This window comes from Quercus robur, chromosome 2 (genome assembly GCF_932294415.1).
Source record: "Quercus robur chromosome 2, dhQueRobu3.1, whole genome shotgun sequence".
NCBI classification, from domain to species: Eukaryota; Viridiplantae; Streptophyta; class Magnoliopsida; order Fagales; family Fagaceae; genus Quercus; species Quercus robur.
The window spans coordinates 80387923-80410097 of record NC_065535.1 but is presented as its reverse complement, the minus strand read 5'-3'; the positions used below and the strand labels follow the sequence as shown (position 1 = coordinate 80410097).

General features: G+C 37.8%; 1 protein-coding gene across 1 annotated transcript; it reads right to left on the bottom strand.

Moving 5' to 3' along the window:
- Positions 1-17741: 17741 nt before the first annotated feature.
- LOC126715251 (FRIGIDA-like protein 4a) lies at positions 17742-21545 on the bottom strand. The gene is made up of 3 exons (XM_050415763.1): positions 20546-21545; positions 18611-18786; positions 17742-18523 (listed from the first exon to the last, which is right to left on the bottom strand). Exons 1-3 carry the CDS (start codon positions 21381-21383, stop codon positions 17948-17950), a joined length of 1590 nt encoding a protein of 529 aa, XP_050271720.1. The 5' UTR covers positions 21384-21545; the 3' UTR covers positions 17742-17947.
- Between the last annotated feature and the right edge of the window lie 630 nt (positions 21546-22175).

The window sequence follows — 22175 nt, the reverse complement described above, 5'->3', positions numbered from 1 at the left end:
TTCAAAGCAATCGGTGGTGATGAGAAGGAAGAACGGAGAGTGGATCAAACATCATTCCCTCCCACTTCCAACTCCAAATACCCAAGAACAAAACTAAACACTCACTTCTAGCCCCCAAAAACCCAAGAACAAAACCCAAAACAAATACCTGAATCAATCTTGGTAATTTGGTGGAGGAGAGGAAGTATCTCCGCAGACCACAGCGGCACTGATTTTGTAGGTCTTCTCAATGGCTTTTTGTTTTTTTGTTTTTTTTTTCCCCTGTTCCTTGTTCAATCTAGGCTAACTTTTTTTTTTCTCTTGTTTTTCCTTGTTCTTGGTTCAATTTGGGTTTGTTTCTTGTTCGATTGAACAATTATTTGTGTATGCATCTAGGCATTGAAGGAACTCGAGACCCACAAAGAAGAGAAGAAGAAGAAGAAGAGAAGTGGTTCGGAGAAGATAAAGACTTGTAAGGCCAATTTAAAAGATATCGAGTCCTATGGACTCAAGTTTTATATGACAGAAATCAAGTCCAGTACACTCGAGTTTCATGTTGAAATCGTCTTCATTATACTCAATTTAGCACACTAAAATCGAGTCTGTTACACTCGAGATGTTAATTTCCTAAATACTTTTGAAAACGTGCTAACTAACGAAATTATTTGAGAACTAGTGTTATTTTGAAAAAAAATCCAGTTTGCTGGGCTTTCATCAAATCCCATAAGTTCATGGAAAATCATTAGTGCATTCAAAAAATTATATTTATGCCACTTTAAGAAAACACCGGAAGGTTTTAGTTTCCAAAATATGTAGGAAAACACTTATATTAGAATTATATTACAATTTCTTCCTCATTCATTTATTTGCCTTAAAATTTGACATATGCTCCATAGGGAAGGTTCCATTTGATAGTCAAATGAGCAACATATCAGTGTTAATTATTGACAAGTATCAAGTGGAGGTCGTCTAGCTTAAAGATGACCACAGTTGCATCTAAGTCGGGGATGAGTGTAAGGGCAAGACCCCGTCTGTATAGACGAGACAGGCCTGCATTCATTGAAGGCGTAAATAAATGCCATCGGGACAGCTAACAAGGAACAAATGCCCCAGAACAATTACAAAGGCAATGATGGCCCAACGATCATCCATTACACTTTAAATAGAATCTTCATTGTCAATTAATGCTATGTTTCTTTCAGGAGAAAAACGCCTAGAGGAGCATTAACCAACATAACTATACCAACCCAAAGCAAATTATAAAATGGAAATGGAACTCAAGTAAAAGATATATGAAAAACTGAATATACACTTGTGAGAGAATTCTTTGAGAACTATTTAGCTGAATTTAGCATCGGAGTATTCTCAACTGGCGCCACGCCAATGAAACTTCCTTTGCCTTTCTTTTCTTGACAACAGGTACCAGAGCTCGTCCATCGACATTAACGAGGAGCATATTGACGAGGTCAATTTTTGGCTTCATCAGTTTGGCACCGTTTATGGGAACACGAGTTGATTCTTTCTCAAACCATTGTGCTTCTACCGATAAAGCTCCTGTCGCTTAATAGACTCCACACCAGCACCACCCCCAGATCCTGTGGTGATGGCTCAGTAAATCCAAGCTTTGACAGCCAATGTATAAGAGCTAATGAAGCAGAACGAAGAGTTGAAGCATTGAGCACATCCAGAGGGCAGTAATGCTTCGCACCACCAACGTAGCCATAGAAGACATAACAAGGAAGTTAGCAACCCTGAAAATAGCAAGGGAAAGGACACAACAGAATGCACTGGGCAGTCTGCGCATGACAACGATCACATGATAATAAGCTTATGATGGGAGCTGGATGAGGTAAAGAATGCCATGAAGGGGAAGATAGCAATAAACCTTGATGGCATGCTCAAAAAGAACAGATTCACCTTTCACAGCCAGTGTGTTGGAGTGCCCCCTGCCTCCAAAGTTTCATCTGCCACAGCTGGAGTTCTATGATGGCATGAAGGACCCTCTTGACCACATAGGGGCCTTCAAGACTTGAACCTCTAACAAACCTCAGATGAAGTTATATGCAGATCTTTCCCTGCCACCCTTAGAGGGGCTGCTAAGGTATGGTTCAGTAAGCTGTCAGCATCTTTAATAGCGAATTTTGAACAGCTCAGTGACTCATTTGTTTGCCAATTCATTGGGGGGCAGCGTCACAAAAGGCCAACCTCTTACTTGCTAATAGTAAGGCAGCAAGAAGGGGAAAGCCTAAGGGATTATGTAAAGCGTTTCAACAAGGTTGTGTTGGAAATTGACGAAGTTGATGACCAAGTGATAATGACAACCTTCCAGGCTGGACTCAACAACCACAATCTCGTCCTTTTGTTGGGGAAGACGCCGCCAACCTCTATGACAGATTTCGTGTTCAAAGCTCAAAAGTACATGAACGTAGATGATGTCCTTACTGCAAAGGGGCTAACAGGAAAACGGAAGAAGGAAGAACCTAGTGATTCCCCAGGGAAGAAAAAGGATTGTAAAGACTCATATTCGGAGGCTAAGGCTAGCAAGAGCAGTTCTGACACCCCAAAGAAGAAGATGAATTCCACCCCATTAGTGATGCCCGCAAACAAAAACCTGATACAGATTAAGGATGAACCAGGCCTAAAATGGCCCAAGCCGTTAAGTACGTCCTCTAGGAAGTGTGACCCGAAGAAGTATTGTCGTTTTCACAAGGATCACGGCCACTACACTGACAAATGACGTGACCTGAAAGAGTAGATTGAAGAACTGATTCAACAGGGGAAACTCCAAAAGTTCATCAAGAAGGACCACCAACCCCGATCACGGACTGACGATAAGCCTCATGACGATACCAAGGATGATGGACGAGATCATCCAAAGCAGGCCATAGGTGAAATAAGGATGATAACAGGGGGACCAGTATCAGGAGGGTCATACAAGTCTTTGAAGAAGACTTACCAGAGGCGGATTAACAGCATTCACATCAAGTATCCATCCACAAAGTACTGACGATCAAAAAGTGACGACATAACATTCTCTGAGCGAGATGCAAGTGGAATCAAGTAACCCCATGATGACTCGCTTGTCATCAAGCTAGAAATTGAAGATTTCAACACAAGAAGAGTGCTAGTTGACAATGGGAGCTTTGGGAATATAGTGTATACGACAGCCTACCAACATTTGAGGTTGGACCCAAAGCGACTTCAACCTTTCAAATCCTCGTTGGTCAGCTTCAGTGGGGATTGAATCTATTCAAAAGGCATCATCTCACTGAGAGTCACAGCAGGAACACATCCAGCCCAGGTGACAAAACAAGTTGATTTCTTGATCATCGATTGTCTATCGTCCTATAATGTTATCTTGGGATGACCTACACTGAATCGGCTTAAGGCTGCAACTTCAACTTATTGCCTCAAGCTGAAGTTTCCAACCTCGCATGGGATAGGAGAAATACACGGGGATTAGCTGTTGGCTCAAGAGTGTTACCAGGTGGTGTTAGCCTCCAGAGAAAACCATACCTGGGTGGTAGAAGAAGAGCCAAAGAAGCCTGCCCAAGAGTTGGAAGATGTAAACCTAATAGAAGGAGACACTACCAAGGTCACGAAGATTGGAGCAGGACTTGACTTAACCCTGAAGGACAAGATTGTGGAGTTCCTGAAGTAGAATCTGGATATATTCGCTTGGACTCATGAGGATATGCCAGGTATAGACAACAAAGTAATAGAACACCGGTTGAATGTCGACCCCACTAGAAAGCCTGTCCAATAGAAGTGGTGAGTTTTTGGTCCTAAAAGGAATAAAGTTGTTGTGGAAGAGGTAGAGAAGCTATTAACTACTAGGTTCATTAGGGAAGTCTACTACCCTGAATGGCTCGCCAACGTTGTCATAGTGAAGAAGTCCAATGGGAAATAGCGTATGTGCGTTGATTTCACAAATCTCAACCGTGTTTGCCCAAAAGACAGCTTTCCACTTCCCATGATCGACCAGCTAGTAGATTCAACAGCCGATCATGAGCTACTAACCTTTATGGATGCATTTTCAGGCTTCAACCAAATTTGCATGAGCGAAGAGGACTAGGAGAAAACAACATTTATTGCCAGTTAGGGGCTATACTATTACAGGGTTATGCCGTTCGGCCTAAAAAATGCAGGGGCGACCTATCAGAGGCTGGTGAATCAAATGTTTAGCAAGCAAATTTGACAGAATATGGAAGTGTATGTGGACGACATGCTCGTGAAAAACAGAAAAGCAGAATTACATCTAGACAACCTTAGAGAAACTTTTGACACTTTGAGGAAATATTAGATGAGATTGAATCTGGCAAAGTGCGTGTTTGGAGTCTCGTCAAGTAAGTTTCTGGGGTTCATGGTTTCCCAACAAGGTATAGAGGCCAACCCAGAGAAAGTCAAAGCCATATTAGACATGACCTCCCTAAGAAGTGTGAAGGAAGTACAGAGGTTGACGGGACGAGTAGCAACTTTGAACAGGTTCATCTCTAGAGCCATGGATAAATGCCTCCCATTTTTTAAAACGTTGAAACAGGCCTTCCAGTGGACGGAGGAGTGTGAAGAAGCTTTCCAGGCCCTTAAGAATTACTTATTCGCTTTTAAGTCTGTTCGTTGAAGGAGAAGATCTATTCCTGTATTCAGCTGGTCTATTACACAAGTCAGGCTTTCTAGAGTGCAGAAGCAAGATATCCAAAGATAGAAAAGTTAGCCTTTGCATTAATCGTCGCTTCAAGGAAACTTCATCCCTATTTCCAGGCGCACACAATACTAGTCATGACAGACCAACCTCTACGAAAGGCCATGGGTAGGCCGGATGCGACAGGAAGAATGGTCCAATGGGTAGTGGAATTGAGTCAATTTGACGTCAATTATAGGCCTAAGATGGCGATCAAGGCCCAAGCATTGGCTGACTTTGTCGCCGAGTTCACTATTGCTAATCAAGATCTAGAGTCAGATTGTTGGACGGTGTATACAGATGGGTCGTCAGCAGCAGGCATCGGAGGAGTAAGAGTGATCCTCTTATCCCCTAAGAAAGACATCCTCATATACGAAGTCTAGCTTCAGTTCCTAGCAATGAATAACGAAGCGGAGTACGAAGCTATCTTGATGGGCATGAGAATTGCAAAAGCCTTGGGTGTAAGAAACTTGAAGCTGAATTCTGATTCAAAACTTGTGGTGGGGAAGATAACCAACGAGTACGAGGCCAAAGAGGACAGAATGAAAAGATACTTAACGCTGACTAATCAATTAGTTTCTAACTTTGATGATGTCAAGATCACTCAGGTACCAAGGGAGGAAAACTCGGAAGCGGATGAAGTTGCTAGGCTAGCATCATCAGCTACCAATGAAGGACAACTTGGATTGTACATGGAAGTGTAACACCTCCCAAGTATTGAGGGGTTTGACGGAAGCCACGTCCAATTTGGAGGGAGCTAGATGGACCCAATAATCACATAGATCAAGGATGGCAACCTCCCTGTAGATCCCTCGGAAGCCAGAAAAGCCAAAGTAAGGTCATCAAGGTTCACAATCCTGAACAACGAGCTCTACAAGAGGGGATTTTCACAGCCCTACTTAAAGTGCTTCAACCCAAAAGATGTTTTGTATGTACTAAAAGAGATCTATGAAGGAGTTTGCAGAAATCACTCTAGACCACGATCACTCGTTGGGCAAGTTTTCCGTGTAGGATATTTCTAGCCAACCATGCAAAAGGATGCAACTTAGGTTGTTCAGAGATGCGACAAGTGCCAACGGTTTGGAAACGTGCAGCATGTCCTAGCAGAGCACTTGACCAACATCACATCACCATGGCCATTCTCCACATGGGGAATTGATATACTGGGTGGAAGCAGGTAAAAGTTCTAGTCGTTACTATTGACTATTTCACGAAATGGGTGGAAGCAGAGCCTTTAGCAGTTATAACAGAGGTCAAAATACAACACTTCGTATGGAAAAACGGAGGTCAAAATACAACACTTCGTATGGAAAAACCTCATTTGTCGATTCGGGATTCCACGAGTTATCATCTTTGACAATGGACGACAGTTTGACAGCCACAAGTTTAGGGATTTTTGCAAGGAGCTGGGGATATGGAATCACTATTCCTCCCTTGGAAACCCACAAGAAAATGGCCAGATTGAAGTTACAAATGGATCTTTGCTTAAGCTAATCAAGACCCGGCTTGAGGGGGCAAAAGGAGCATGGCCTGACAAGCTTCCAAGAGTTTTATGGGCCTACAAAACGACGGTGAGGACACTAACAAGTGAGACACCCTTCAAGCTGGCGTTTGGAACTAAAGCAGTAATTCTTGTGGAAGTTGGAGTGTCAAGTCTAAAAATAACATGTTATGACAAACGCAACAATGACGACGGCCTCAATCTAGCTCTGGATTGCTTACCCGAGTTCAGAGATGACGCAGCTCAAAGAATGACTCTATATCAGGAGAGGATAACGAGGTACTATAATCAGAGGGTAAAGCTAAAACGTTTCAATCCTGAAGATATGGTTCTGCGGAAGGTTTCACAAGCCACCAAAGATCCAAACAAAGGGAAGTTAGACCCCAACTGGGAAGGTCCATATAAGGTTGTCCGTTATTCAAGAGGAGGGAGCTACTACCTGGAGGATGCAAATGGGAAACCTTTGCCTCGTCCTTGGAATGTAGATCACCTCAAAAAGTACTATCAGTGAGGGAACGGACCTTCAGCATTAATAAGTTCTAGAATTTGGAACACCTCGTTTATTCATCAACAGATAAGCAGGATTTCATTGTTTTCATGCATTTGTTCTATTTTCAGTACTTTCTATTTTTTCGTGAAGTATTATCCTTGTAACCCCCTTTTTATAAACAAGGATGAATAAAACAAACAAAATGTCTGCAGAGATATTTCTTTTCAAATGATTAGATGTCAAACACTCCATGGTGAATATCTCCTTTATCGAAAAGATAAGTTCAAAGCACAACAACTATGATAAAAACTCCGTTAGCATCAAAGATGAGTTTACATCATAACTAAGTGATAAAAACTTGAAGTTTAAATCACGAGGATCAAAGCTCCGTCAATATGAAAGACAAAGTTAAAAATCCAAATCAAGTGATAAAAACTTTAAGTTTAAATCACGAGGATAAAAGCTCCGCCAATATGAATGACAAAGTTAAAAATCCAAATCAAGTGATAAAAACTTTTAGTTTAAATCACGAGGATAAAAGATCCGTCAATACGTATGACGAAGTTAAAAATCCAAACTAAGTGATAAAAGCTTTAAGCATAAATCATGAGGATAAAAGCTTCGTCAATATGAATGACAAAGTTAAAAATCCAAATCAAGTGATAAAAACTTTTAGTTTAAATCAAGAGGATAAAAGATCCGTCAATATGAATGACGAAGTTAAAAATCCAAACTAAGTGATAAAAACTTTAAGCATAAATCATGAGGATAAAAGCTTCGTCAATATGAATGACAAAGTTAAAAATCCAAATCAAGTGATAAAAACTTTAAGTTTAAATCACGAGGATAAAAGCTCCGTCAATATGAATGACGAAGTTTAAAATCCCAATCAAGTGGAAAAACTTTAAGTTTAAGAATACATTTGGATAGCATTTGCGTTTGTGGCAACAATAAGTTTGCGTTTTTGTGTGGGTCTCGTGCACTATTCATGGGACCCATAAGTACTTTTTTCAACAATTTTTTCTTTAAAATTTGGTCCTACGACACTATTCACACATTTAAAAATTATTTTACTACAGTGTTTTCAGCAATAAACAGTATCTAAACAGACCCTAAATCACGAAGATAAAAGACTTAGCCAATATATATGACGTGTTCAACTTATGAATTAAGTGATAAAAAGCACAATCTAAGCGATAAAAAACTACAAGTTTAATTCACAAAGCCTGGAATGTTGTAAGCAAGCAAGCTTATGTTATAGCATGAGCAAAACAATAGGTTAGTAGCAAAAATTTTGTCCAAAACCAAAGCCTTAAAACCAAGAGGCAAAAAAAAAAAAAAAAAAAAAAAAAACTAAGGCCCTAAAACAAGGAGGCAACCATTGTTCATCAAAGATAAAACCCCAAAACAAAGGGGCAACCACTGTTTTCCAAATAGAAAAAAATAAATAAAAGGGAGAATGAATATACTACGGAGGAGGGATAGCAAGCTCGTCGGTATCCTTTCCTTCAACAACATCCTTCCCAGCCAAATCTTTCTCCATCACCACACCAATTTCAGTTTCTTCTTGCTCTTTGGCTTCGTCTGCAAGTACCTTGATGTCAATCTTCTCAAAGTCTAAATTGGAGAAGTCCACGGCCAAGCTGTGATGCTTCATTGTCCATCGACGCAGAATCTCGAACCCTTTGAAGTACTGGATAAACTGAAGATCTGAGAACTCATCTAATTGCTTGAATTTCTGGATGATTTTCTCTCTCTCCGCATCAGTCTTTAGGAGGGTAGCTTGAATCTCTTCATCCTTTTGGATGACAAGCGCTTTCTCTACACACAAGGCCTCAATAAGCTCCCTTATTTTCTCATTTGCGTCGTTCTTCTCATTCATAACAGCAATTAGATCTTTCTTCAACTTGGAGCATTCTACCTCGATAGACTCCACCTTTGAGTTAGCCACTACAACCTTCTCTTCCATATTTAAATAGCCAGTCGTGATGTGCAATGACTCCCCAAGGACCTGATAGAAACAAGCAAATGAGAGGAAAGACCATGCACACGTACTTGTACTGAAAAATACCAAAGGGATGCTGAAAGAGAAAAACCACATACCTGTACTAATTTATGGATATGACGGCTGACCAGCTCATGGGAGGGAATGGACAATAAACCCTTGAGTTCGTTGTCAGTAATTACGTTGTGAGCACGGCCCAGAGCTGAAGCAAGGTCGTCCCAAACACTCCTCCCAACCTTGCCTTTTCCTTTAGCACTGGTAGTTGGAGGGGAGAAGGCAATCACTTCTAAGGATGGAGTAGGAGAAGAAAGGGCAATATGAACGAGAGGAAGAGCAACAGTCAAACAGATGACGAGGATCAACAAGGTCGTCAAAATCCTCAATTTCACGGGCGTAGGTAAGGGTAGCATGAACCCGATGGCGATGTTTATCTTCTAAGTCAGGACGATCAAGAACTGTAAAGAATCAGAAGGAAAACATCATTAGACGGGCAATTACGACATGAAAGAAAAGCGAAAGAAGATAATGGAAATACGCACCAAGTACTGGGACTTCCCATTTTCGTAGTAATCTTGGGACTTCCCCCAGAAATTGTCAAATAGGGTTTCCCAACCCGTTCTAGAAATAAAAAAGTATCGTGATTTCTAATCACGAAAGGATGAAGGAAAACCTCTAACAATCCTAGATTTCCTATCCCAAGGTAAAATTTCAAAATACCCATAGTGGGTAGAGGCTTTCAAATGGTTCAAAAATAGGAATTAATTCAAAGTTATCATTTCCCCATCACAAGCAAACATCCAGATGGACATGCAACTTATGATCATCCTCCAAGCATTAGGGACAAGTTGACCTGGGGCAATTTGAAATTCATTTAAAAGTTGCAAGATAAACGGATGGACGGGGGCCACACAGAAAGTCAGCCTCGTAAAAGCACACCTCTCCGTGGGCAAAGTTACAAGCTTTCTCACCTAGGCGAGGTAGTCTAGTAGAGGTACCCTTAGGAGATTGAAACCTTTTCCTAAAACCGTTTAAATGTTTCTCTTTCAAGGAACAAGACCTAGACAGAGCATGAAAGGAGGGAGAAGATGAAGACGAAGGCAACTTTGAAGCAGCAGTATTAACTACCTTACTCAAAGACTTCGCGTTGGAAGACAATCCAGTCTCCAACTCACTGGACCTAACATCATCTACCCTATACTCAATGATGGCCATCTCCAAATGGTGCTTTATCAGAGATTGACGGATTAGAGGGTATAGAGAGAAAGCAAAACAGGCCTAAGTGCAGAAAAACGAGGCACAAATAAACCCACTTGGGGACGCCGACTAGAAGAATATTCTAAGAAAACCCCCAACCTAGCAAAGAAAAATGAAACCAAGGGGCACTCTTGACTAAGGGATTCAAAACCAACCATCAAAACATAGGAAAGAGAGGCCTTACTAGGAAATTTCGAAGTATGGGGATTTCTTAGCACTCCGAAGTTTAGACCAAATACGGCGGAGGAAGAGGAACGGTTTTCTCTAAAAGGAAAATTTGGAATTAAGGCGCGCCAAAATCAAGGAAGTTTTACACATGCCACGAATAGAAGACCAACACGTGTTCGTTTCCTGAAGAGTAGTTGTTTCGCATTTAAGATGAGAGCCAGATTTCGAGAATTGAGAAGATACGAATTGTAACATCTGATCACATTCCTAAGATCGTCCAAGTCCCTAATGACCAAGGAATGGGGGGGCAACTGATGAGTATCAAGTGGAGGTCGTCTAGCTTAAAGATGACCATAGCCGCATCTAAGCCTAGGACGAGTGTAGGGGAAAGACCCCATCCGTATAGACGAGACAAGCCCACATTCATTGAAGGCGTAAATAAATGCCATCGGGATAGTTGACGAGGAATAAGTGCGCCGAAACAGTTGCAAAGGCAATGATGGCCCAACGGTCATCCATTACACTTAAAATAGAATCTTAATGTTGCATTTCTTTCAGGAGAAAAACACCTAGAGGAGCATTAGCAAACATAACTACCCCGACCCGAAGCAAACTATAAAAAGGAAATGGAACTCAGGTAAAAGATATATGAAAAACTGAATATACACCTGTGAGAGAATTCTTTGAGAGCTATTTAGCTAACTTTAGCATCGAAGTATTCTCAATTGGCACCACGCCGATGAAACTTCATTTGCCTTTCTTTTCTTGACAACAGGTACTGGAGCTTGTCCATCGACATTAACGAGGAGCATACTGATGAGGTCAATTTTCGGCTTCATCAATTATATTTGATGATGAATCAATAGAAAAATGACGGACCTGCTAATAGAGCACTATTCCTGTAAGACATAAGAAAAATAATTTTGATGGTACTGGTGTGGCACTTGTCTAAAATCTCCAATGTCTAAGTTAGTTAAGAGTGTATTTCAATTAGTTTAATTGATAAAATCTCTGGTCATTTAAATTTAAGAGATCCATGAATGTAATATGCTTATATATTATAAAAGTTAGCTAATTAATTTACTAGAGAAAACTCTATTACAGTTCATAGATTTCTCTTATCTAATTCTAGTGGAGAAGCCACTATTTATTATTTTTTTGGCGTGTTTGTGGTAGAGAGAAGCCATGAATTTATAGGCTTGATAGTGGTGTATGTCGCTCTTTAATTGTATCTATCACTTTGGTTATGGTCCAAATTTTGGGCATTGATGTGGCTATCATGGGTGAGATTGGGGAATCACGTACCTTGGCTATCATGAATTTATAGGCTTGATAGTCGTGTATGTTGCTCTTTAATTGTATCTATCACCTCGGTTATGGTCCAAATTGGGCATTGATGTGGCTACCTTGGGTGAGATTGGGGGAATCAGTCACGTATCTTGGTCATGGTGTTATTCTCAATGGGAGAAGTAATCATGGAGTCTCACATTGTTTTAGGAAGCACATGGGAACATGTTTATAAAGAGTGATCTCCCTTCAATGTGTAGACATTTTCTCTCACTGTTGTGTGCTTTAGGGGGGAAGAGGGGAGAGCAAAACCGTGAAACCTATGACCTAACGCAAATAATATCTACACAGTCAAGATAGAGTCATTACAGATGATATTCTAAAATTTTTGTAACTTTTTGGTAATGTATTTTGATTTTTGACTATGTTAATAATTTAAATATACTTATAGCATTGCCAAATAATAAAAGCATGTTGTATGAGTCTAACAGTTTAGCTAAGCAACATGGTTTAAGCACAATGTATAAGATCCACCCTTTTTCGTGGAAGAAAAAAATTATGAAAAATTATTAAAATAAAATAAAGGAAAATGTTAATGAATGCTTTAAGGGCATTAGTTTAAGAACTAATTTTAGAAATTTTTTATGAGAAAATGATAAAGTAATTAATTTTGTTGACAACAACATGTATTATCTAGTAGTACTACACATAAGGGTAGTACTAGTACTATGCATGTTTAATGCATGGGTTAATAAAAAAAATCCTATACAGATGAAATAAAATATATAAATTGAATAGTAAAATATATAGTAAAATTAAAAGAAAAAAACTTACTTTAAGTTAGATGATGAATGCACATGTGTCGTTCCAAGTTTTTAGTAAAAACCAAATATTATAATTGGTTGTAAATAATTTAAAATAAATAACGAATCCTATTTTTAATTCTTTTTTAAAAACTTTGGTAATAGAATTTCACCTAAAGTAAAATATGTTAATAAATCATAATTTACTTAAAATGAATCGCATGGTGAAATTATGTTGTACACAATCCAATAGACCTAATCAAATTGAGGGTTTTTTTTTTTTTTTTTTTCTCTCCCTTTTTTTGAAAACAAAAAAAATTTGAGTCAACTTAAAATTGAACATCTAAAATATTATATAATATAATTTGAACCAAGGATGGACCTAAGAGGGGGCTCTGACCCTTGGCCCAATTTTTTTATGTTAGGTATATTTAGACTTTTTTAGGGTTGGGTTCCTCTCTTCTATACTCTTAGCCCCTTCTCCTAATAGCCCAACCAACCCAACCCAAAATAATTAAAAGCCCAATTCAAAATTTTTCTAACAGTTACTCCCTCTGTCCCGAGAAATTATAAGATCCACATGGTGGATAAGTGATGTGGTCCACCATTCCACTAAAAAACTTTCACATGTTTAAATTAGTTAGAAAATTTTTTTAAACAGAAATTAATTACTGACTCAGCAATTTTAAACAAGTGAAAGTTTTTTAGTGAAATGGTGGACAAGTGACGTGGTCCACCAGATGACTCTATAATATCTCCTTTGTCCCAGTTTGTTTGTCCCCTATTCTATTTTAGGATGTCCCAAAATATTGTTCTATTTCTAAAAATAAAAATCATTAATTTACTAATGTTCATATTATACTCCTACTTTATTTTCAAAACTATTTGAAAAGAAAACTAACAAATATTTAAAAAATAATCTAATTGGGGCATCTTTTTAGTTGCCTCATTAAGAATAACTCTTTTAAAAAAACTGATATATTTATTTAAAGGTAGTTTTGTAAACTTACACATTTTTATAAGGCAGACAAGACAATAAATGATATTTCCTTCAAAATTTTGACTTTTCAAATAGAACAAACAAATTGGGACGGAGAGAGTGCTACTTAACCTGATTTAGAATAATAATAATAATAATAAAAGAAGAAATAGAGAGTTGAGAGAGACCAAGAGACTAAAGAAGAGAGTGACGATGACAGTGAGCGACTCACTTCACCAACCAAGCTGCCGCCACAACCAACAACCACCCATGTGAGCTCACCTCACGGCCATTGACCCATTGACCAACCAATCAACCCAGTGAGGCAATGACTAACCCAAAGTTCTTGCATGCCTCTAGTTGCCACCACTACCGACAGCTTGACATGCCCACCCCACCTCCAATGCTGGCCGTTGCAACCTTCAGCCTCCATCTCGAATCCCGATATGCTTTAAGTATTTTTTTTTCTCTCATTCAACTTCAAAACTTAACATTGATTTTGATATGATTTTTCTCTCTACTCCATACAATTATAATGTTTGTGAATCTATCATCTGTGATTGTAGTTTATGGTTTTTTTTTTTGGCTGCGGGTGATTGTGAATTAAATTTGAATATGTGAATCTATGTGTTTGGGAGTCTTTGTATTATTTGTTTTTGTAGCTGTTGAGTGTCTGAGATAGTGAAAAGTGAGTTGTGATTTGTCAATAAAGTTATAACATAAAGAGAGAGTCTGTGGAAAATATATAATTTTGTTGGTGTTTAAGACTTTGATTGTTTGTTGGTAGTGTGGCAACAATAGGGAACAAGCAATAGGTGAAAAAAATAAGAAGAAGGTAAAGTTAGGAGAAGTAATGCATTATAATTTCATAGTGGCGGGGTTAATAGTAACAATGTAACAAAGGTAAAGAGGTAGAGAGATATAGAGATAGAAAAAAAAATACAAAATATAATAATGTCACACAAATTTAACAAAATAAAATTGGGACTTTCCCATATTATTAACTCATAATTTTATAACTAATATTTTTAAATTAGATAAATGGAAAATGATTTTTACACTCTTTGATGTTATACATTGAAAGGAACATATCTTTGACATTTAGTTTGAATTCAATCACAGATGATTTTGAAAATTTAAATAAGCATCAAGTTCCCATTTCATAGATAATATACTAAGAAACAATAGTATTTTGTGTCTTTTGTCTTTGTTGGTAGATAATTGCATCTACCAACAATGATTTGTGTCTTTGTCTTGGTTGATAATTTGTTAATACTATATGAATGATTATTTGATTTTTTTTTTTTTCACTTATCTTCAGCTCCCTAGCTTGAAATCCTAGGTCCATCCGTGATTTGAACATTAGTAGAATAACTAGTTGCTAACTCGTGTGATGCATCAGATAGTTAACCAGTTGTAAATATCTTCAACGCTACAATTAGTTAAAAAAGAATGAAAATCAATATTTATAATATGAAACAAAAATATACATAATTTGACAAAATAACCATATTGTATTTTTTTAAAAAGATAAAACCAAAACACACTATTTATGTTTCTGCATATTTAAACTTTTATGAAACATGGAACAACAAAATACAACTTAATGACAAAAGAAATTTTTCTAAGTTCTACCAAAGATTAATATTCTATAGAACATGAGAATAAATAAATCATGACACTTTGGTGGCATCCATTTCCTCTAGCTTTCTTTTAACATTTACTCCATCTGTAAAAACTCTAGAATCAAACATGGTGTCTAAAAGTTTGGTTCTTAATAAAATATTACACAAACACAAAGGCAATGGAAGTAAAAATATGAAAAAAGATCCACAAACACTGAATATTAAAGAAAAAATGTGAATAACAAAAGTAACTGTTAAAGAGAAATTCATGTAAAAGATACCTTGAGAGGCTTGAGTACGAAGGGTTTGTAGAAATAAAAAAGCATTGAGAGAAGGTAAACCGCATAGAGGGTTTTGGTGCGGTGCTCTATATATATATATATATATATATAGTAGTAGGTCGATTTGGTTTAAAACTCTCCACGTTACTAAGTAGTAGTTGGTTTAAAACTCTTCAGTTTGTTGAGTAATATTTGGTTTAAACTCTCATTTTGAAATAATAAATAAATAAATGATGTGGAAAATTGTGGGATTACCGAAGCTTGTGACAAAATATTATAAAGTCAACTAATAGTCAAACATCTTCGGTTTGGTTTAAAACTCTCCATATTGTTGAGTAGTAATTTGTTTAAAACTCTTCATATTGTTGAGTAATAGTCAATTTAAAACTCTCCAAGCTGCTAAGTAGTAGTTGGTTTAAAATTCTTCAGTTTGTTGAGTAGTAGTCAATTTAAAACTCTCATTTTGTCATAATAAATATATTAAAAAAAAATTATGTTTAAAATTGTGAGACTACCAAAACTTATGTGGCAAAATATTAGGTCAACTAATAGCCAAACATCTTCAACAATTATATATCATATAAGATAATTTAAACAATTTTTTTTAGAGAGTTACACACTCACAAGTAATTTGATTACCACAAACAATTTTTTTAGAGTTACACACACACACGAGTTATTTGAATACCACGAACTAACACTTTGTTTGCGCTTCATTTGTTTTGAAGTAAAATATTTTCAAGTATTTGATATGACAAGGAAAACTTTTGAAACAAACCAACAAAACCAGTGTCTCAGCCACTAGTGCCGGAGGTTCAGTAACCAAACCATTAGAATCGAAAGACATTACGGTGGCTTCAACGACCAGATTGCCAACGATTGCCGTCGGAACGGTGTCTCCGGTCCACTGTTTGAAAAACCAGATTGAACCTTTTGGTTTAACTGGTTGAGCCAGATTTGAACTCGAAACAAGGTTAGCAAGAATCGGGAAAATTGATCAAAACTAGGAACTGGTCCCTTTTCCTGTTCTTTGACCGTTCTATTTTTCAAAATTATGCTTTGGCTACGGGACCACCAACATTGGTGGTCGATGTGGCATCTCCAGCCAACCGAGTGTCGGCACCGATCGCCAATGCGGAGTCTCCAGAGAGACTATTGGAATCGAAAGACATAATGGTGGCTCCGACGACCAGACTGCCGAAGATTGCCGTCGGAACGGTGTCTCCGGTCCATTGTTTGAAAAACAGGATTAAACCTCTGGTTTAACTGGTTGAGCCAAATTTGAACTCGAAACAAGGTTAGCATGAATCGAGAAAATTGACCAAAACCAGGAATCGGTCCCTTTTCCTGTTATTTGACCGTTCCATTTTTCAAAATCATGCTTCAACCACGGGACCACCAACATTGGTGGTCGGTGTGGCGTCTCCAGCCAACGGAGTGCCGGCATAAATCGCTAGTGCAGAGTCTCCAGCCATCAGAGCACCGGTACCAATCACCAGAGAGGTGTCCCCCAACCAATAACCTAGCCATCAGATGGCAGGGGAGAAGCCAGTATGTGTTTTTGGAAAAAAGTTTACCAAATTTTTTAAGATAAAATATTTTACAACTTTGTATAAATGATTGATAGTCAACAGAAAATATTTTGTAAGTTTGACTACATTTTACCGGCAAACAAACACCTAAAAATGGGAAAATATTTTGCAAAAAATATTTTATTTTAATGCTTCATTTGTTAAAGTAAAATATTTTCTAGAAAACGTTTTCCAATTTTTTGGTGTTTGTTTGTACATAAAATGTGGTTAAACTTGTAAAATATTTTCTATTAACCATAAAATTATTTATAAAAAGTTGAAAAATGTTCTACCTTTATAAATTAGGAAAAACATTTCCAGAAACACATCATTGCTCCCCTTTCCCATCTAGTGGCTAAGTCATAGGTGTGGTGGCAATCACCAACGGTCCATTTTGATGATCGATGCTAACAGCCCAATCATTAGAGACATCTTCCGACGGTTCGATGGTGGGAGCCACCATTCCAAAGATCGTTGTTGGTAGTCTAGTCACTGAAGACACCATTCCAACAGCAGTCACTGGCAGTCTAGTCATTGAACCTTTAGCTTTAGTGATTGTGGTTTTAGTGATTTGTTTGAAAAATTTTACATATCACACCAAACACCTGAAAATGTTTTACATGTGCAAAATATTTTATTAGTAAAACAAATAGAACATTAAGTCACAACTTTTGCCACAATCATCTTACATAGAAGACTGTTATTGATTATCTGCTACTTTCACATGAATTTACCCTTTTTCGCCACCACTCACAATTTGCCATATAAATCAGTTTGTGTCCTTATGGTACTAGAATTTTGCACACTCACTTTTATTATAAAATCTAAAATTGTGTAACAAAAATTATGATAGAGATATTTTAATAAAATTTAAACACCATCTGTTTAGGCATGAAAAAAAAAATAGAGAGATGGTTTGGTCATAAATTTAAAAGAAATTAAAAGAATAAAAAAAATGTAAACCTAAACCCTTATTTAAACAAAATTTAAAAAGAGAAAAGAGAAAATCCTACATCTTTACTATTTGGTTCAGGTTGGGTCAGAATCGAAAAAGCCGATCCATCGCCATTGCCCTATAATTGATCCACTGATAAAACAAAAGGATACACATTTCCAGTGAGTCAAATCCACCTTTCACTCATACAAAGAGAGAATTCATGGGGAACCTTGAGTTATTCCCACTTCAACCACCAAGAAGGGAGAAACAGAGAAAATTAAGATAAAAGGGTGCACTCCCGAATGAAGCAGGAACTCATTTCAAGATTACACGAAAAAGAAGGAAAAAAAAAATCCTCTAATTTTATAGCTACTGCTGCTTCTAAATTACTGTGTATATGATGAAGGTTGGTATGTGGGTGGAGCAGCATTGCCATAATCATAAGCACCATAACTAGTCTGGCCTCCATAAGAAACAGTGGCCCGATAACCAGCGGCACCCATGTTGTCCACAGGGAGTGAGTAATGCTGTTGAGGAAGTGCAGCAGGACTTTGACTGTGGGGAACACCATAGCTCGAAGCATAAGGAGTTGTATTGGGACCATCGTACATACTTTGGCTAGGATAGTTGTATGGCCCAGAATATCTTGCAGCAGGGCTATGCTGTGCAGGAGGAGCTGGGTTCCTCCGGCTGAAAGGAGGGAAGGCATTACTAAATTTGGCCGCTTTGGATGGACGGAAAGAAGGTGGTCCACTGCTCCGGCCACCACCAGAACCATAAGCTCGCTTGTTTTGAGGCTTGCTGGCACCTGCTGAACTCTTTTTCCTTTCTGCCTTGGCTTTCTCCAGATGAGTAGCCCTCTTCCTCAAACTATCAAGGGAGAACTCTGATTCGAGCTTGTGGTCTTCTACACATTTGATGATGGCTCTAATGGAATTCAACTCCAGAGTGCTTGACTCCTCCTGAAAACGTTGATTTAAAACAAATAATCACACAGAATAAAAATAATCGGATGATAGAAAACTTATATTTGTAGATGTTACACATACTGTTGCAGCCATGCTATTATTTCCATTCTTCAGTATGGTGCTAGCATTCTTTTTGGAGTTCTTGAGATACGACTTAATCAGAGAGACAGCAGGAAATCTTTCAGTCAAACCAGCCTCAGAAGCAAAATACACCGCCTCCAACTCTTTACCACTCTTCACCAGTTCATCAATAATATCTGTACAAATGAGAAAATTCTTTAATGAGGATGATGTGGCAAAATGGAATTAAAGAAAGTTGGACATCCACACAAGTGAATAAGGAACTGAAGCAATTTTACTTTATTCTTATCCTTAGCGTGTGATTGGATCTTGATTATAACTATAAGCCAACTTTTTTTTTCCCTACTATTTGTGAGTCTCACTAGAGTCTTCTACTTATTTTATTTAGCTTTTACCTTTTATATATAGCACTTTTAGCAAAAAATGTTTCGCAAAAAGCTATATAAGCCATTCCCAAACAAACCCTTGCCATCAGCTTTTTCATTTAGCCTTTCGCTTAATTTGTTTATGTACAACTTTTTGAAAACTCACTTTTTCAAAGTATTTGCTTACTTTCAACAAAAAGCCAAATAAGTTGATGCCAAACGGACCATTAGCTATATTATATTATCAGTCACTGTACTGTAGTCAAGATAGGTTCAGCTGAAAAGAAACACATAAAAAATGAGAAATTTCCAAGCATGAAGGAGTGGAACATGTCATAAACAAGTGGAACATGATTGGAAATCAACCCCTACTCTTATGTCCTTATTTACTAAAAAAAAAATTAGCCTAATTTCAACATGTCCAATTTGATATTATTCTAGAGGAAAAATAGATACTTAACACATCACAAGATTCAAAACTATGTATGCCAAAGCAATTTTTTTTAGACTGTGAAGCAAGGGAAGACATTAAATGTATCTTTAAAAGAACATCTATCTGTAAAGGTTCCAACACATTTGCAAAATTTATTAACAAGTAATTGATTCTTACATCAACTTGATATTTTCAAGCAATAATGACTACTGTAACTCAACCTACCACTCTTCATACATCTTTTCCACAACAACAGGATGTTAATAAGTATATACTAAACAGAGTTAGATTATCACATTAATTTGATTTAATGGCTATTAAGAGACTTAAACTTCTAAGCTTTTCCTAGTAAAATAAACTATCAACCAGGAAGGCAACAAGAGTTTGGTTTGTGCCTAAAACTATAGGCGAAAGCTCCCCATGCACAGTCAATTCATAAGTTCTATGCCCCATTGACCATTAGTCAAGGCAACACACTTTATCATCGATATAAACCACCCTTTTGCATCAATATAAATTTCTGAATGCATCTATAAAGGAAACTCTGACCATGGATCCATAAAACAACTAGGTCTAAGCACATCAAATGAATATACAATAGATGGGTTCAGTGATGATCCTTAATCTATTGATAATCAGACATTTGACATTATTTCAATCAACTATTCTAAGTATACTTATATACATGTTGGTCATCGCACAAGTATTAATAGTTTGATTATAACTTATATAGAATTACTGAAGCTTGACTTGGACAAGATTGTAGCTACAACCATAATCTGATACATGTTTTTCAGGATGGAAAAGAGTCATCAACCTTAACAATGTATAAAAGGATTCAGAAATTCACAATATGTCATTGTTTCTAATTTTCATAATCTCTTGTATCCATGAATGCCATGTTTGTAGTGGCCTCATTTTGATCACCACACCATACATATTAGGCTATTAAAATACAAATGTTCAAATGCACCATATTCCGCATTTAGAACACCAAATTCTGCATTAAACAGTTGCAATACAGATTACCATAATTAAACATACCAAAAAGTCTAAACTGTAATACAAACATACACTCCAATGCAACATATAACACACAAACAAATATAAGCAATTAAGCTAGAAGCCAATACCAACCTCCAATTTTCTCTCCAAATCCCAAGGCAGCCGCAAGCTTCGCCATATCCCTCCTGGCCGCAAACTCCACCACCAACTTCCTCAAGTACTCCTCATCAAACCTCGATCGCAACCCGAACCCAAGCACCATTTGCAAGAGCATCACGGCCTCAGCCGGCCCATATACCGCACTGCCTTCCTCGTCCATCTGCCCTTTCCAGAGCAACACCATCTCCGCCGCCCTCTCCACCACACTCCTCGCGAACTCCGGTCCCTTATTCTTCTTCGAATTCATCTCTGGAAACAGCGCCTGGATCAGCATTCCACACGCCCACCGCTTATCAGCCGATTTGCGCTTCAAGAACTCCTCCATTGCATCCAACACCAGCCTCGGCGGGTCCACCGCCTCCGCTATCGCCTTCGAGATCTCTGCACGCAACGAAACCGACTCTTTCCGCTTCGAAACAATGTACCTCACCAGCCCCGAGGAATCCATTCTCCGGGAAAGCGATTTTAGGGTTTCCGACAATTCGGCAGACGCGGAAGCGGGTTTCCCAAAATCGGCCAAGGCGGCTTCTCTCTGCTCCTCGATGCGTGCTGCTGCGGCGGACTCGCGCTCGGGAATCGAGTCCTCGCGCTGGGAGAGAGACTCTAGGGTTTCACGGGAATTGGATTCCAGGGCTTGGATTTTGGATTCAAGGGACTGGGATTTCTGGGAGAGAGAATCTTGGAGGGAAATGAAGCGGTTGGATAGGGTTGAGAATAGCTGGGTACATGAGGATAGAATGGTCTTTTGGGCTTCCAGGTCGTCGAACAATTTCTGAACTCTGTCTGAGTTGATTACCAACTCGGTCGCCATGGCTGGGAGATTGAGCAAACGGTGACGTTTCTTGGAGGTTATCTGATTTAGAACCCTAAACCCTAATAGCGTAGAAGAAGAAGAAGAAGACTGTTGTGTGGTATTCTGATATTTTCTGAAGCTGAAAGATTGAAATCAATTTTCCGTATGTAATTTTTTTTTTTTTTTTTTTTCAGAGTAAAAGAGGTTCCTTATTACTGGTTAAATTACAGGAAGGTCCTTTAACTAGTATATATTATCTCTCTGCACCCTAAACTTCTTTTATTATTATTATTTTTTTTTTTTTAATGGATAAACTTATTTTAATTTGATACACTCCTTATCCTTAACAAATAACAAACTCATTATTGTGATGGTCACTCCACAAGTATAAGTGTTTGTGAGGTGTAAAGGGTAAAAGTCGGAATTCAAGTCTCCAAAAGGGAGTTTCACACACATTTATATTTAGATCTTAGATTAGGTTGCTCAATGTGATTATAGATGGATCAATGCTTTAGGTCAAGTTTTCGATATGGTTCTTCAATCAAACGAACCTGAAATTCCTTTGTTTAATTTTAATGGCAGCTTGTTTGTTGTTCTAGATGTCTATGTTTTGGAATTTTGGATTAATTGTGATATGTTTTCCCGTACACAAAACATTTGGTATAATAAATCTATTTTCACTTTATCACGGTAACTAGTGTTAGCCATAATTGAACTTATATCTAATAAAACTCTAATGGGAAAGAATTTTCATCCACTTCCATATTTTCATTAGGAAATTTTAAAATATTTCTATCAATCTCATCTTGG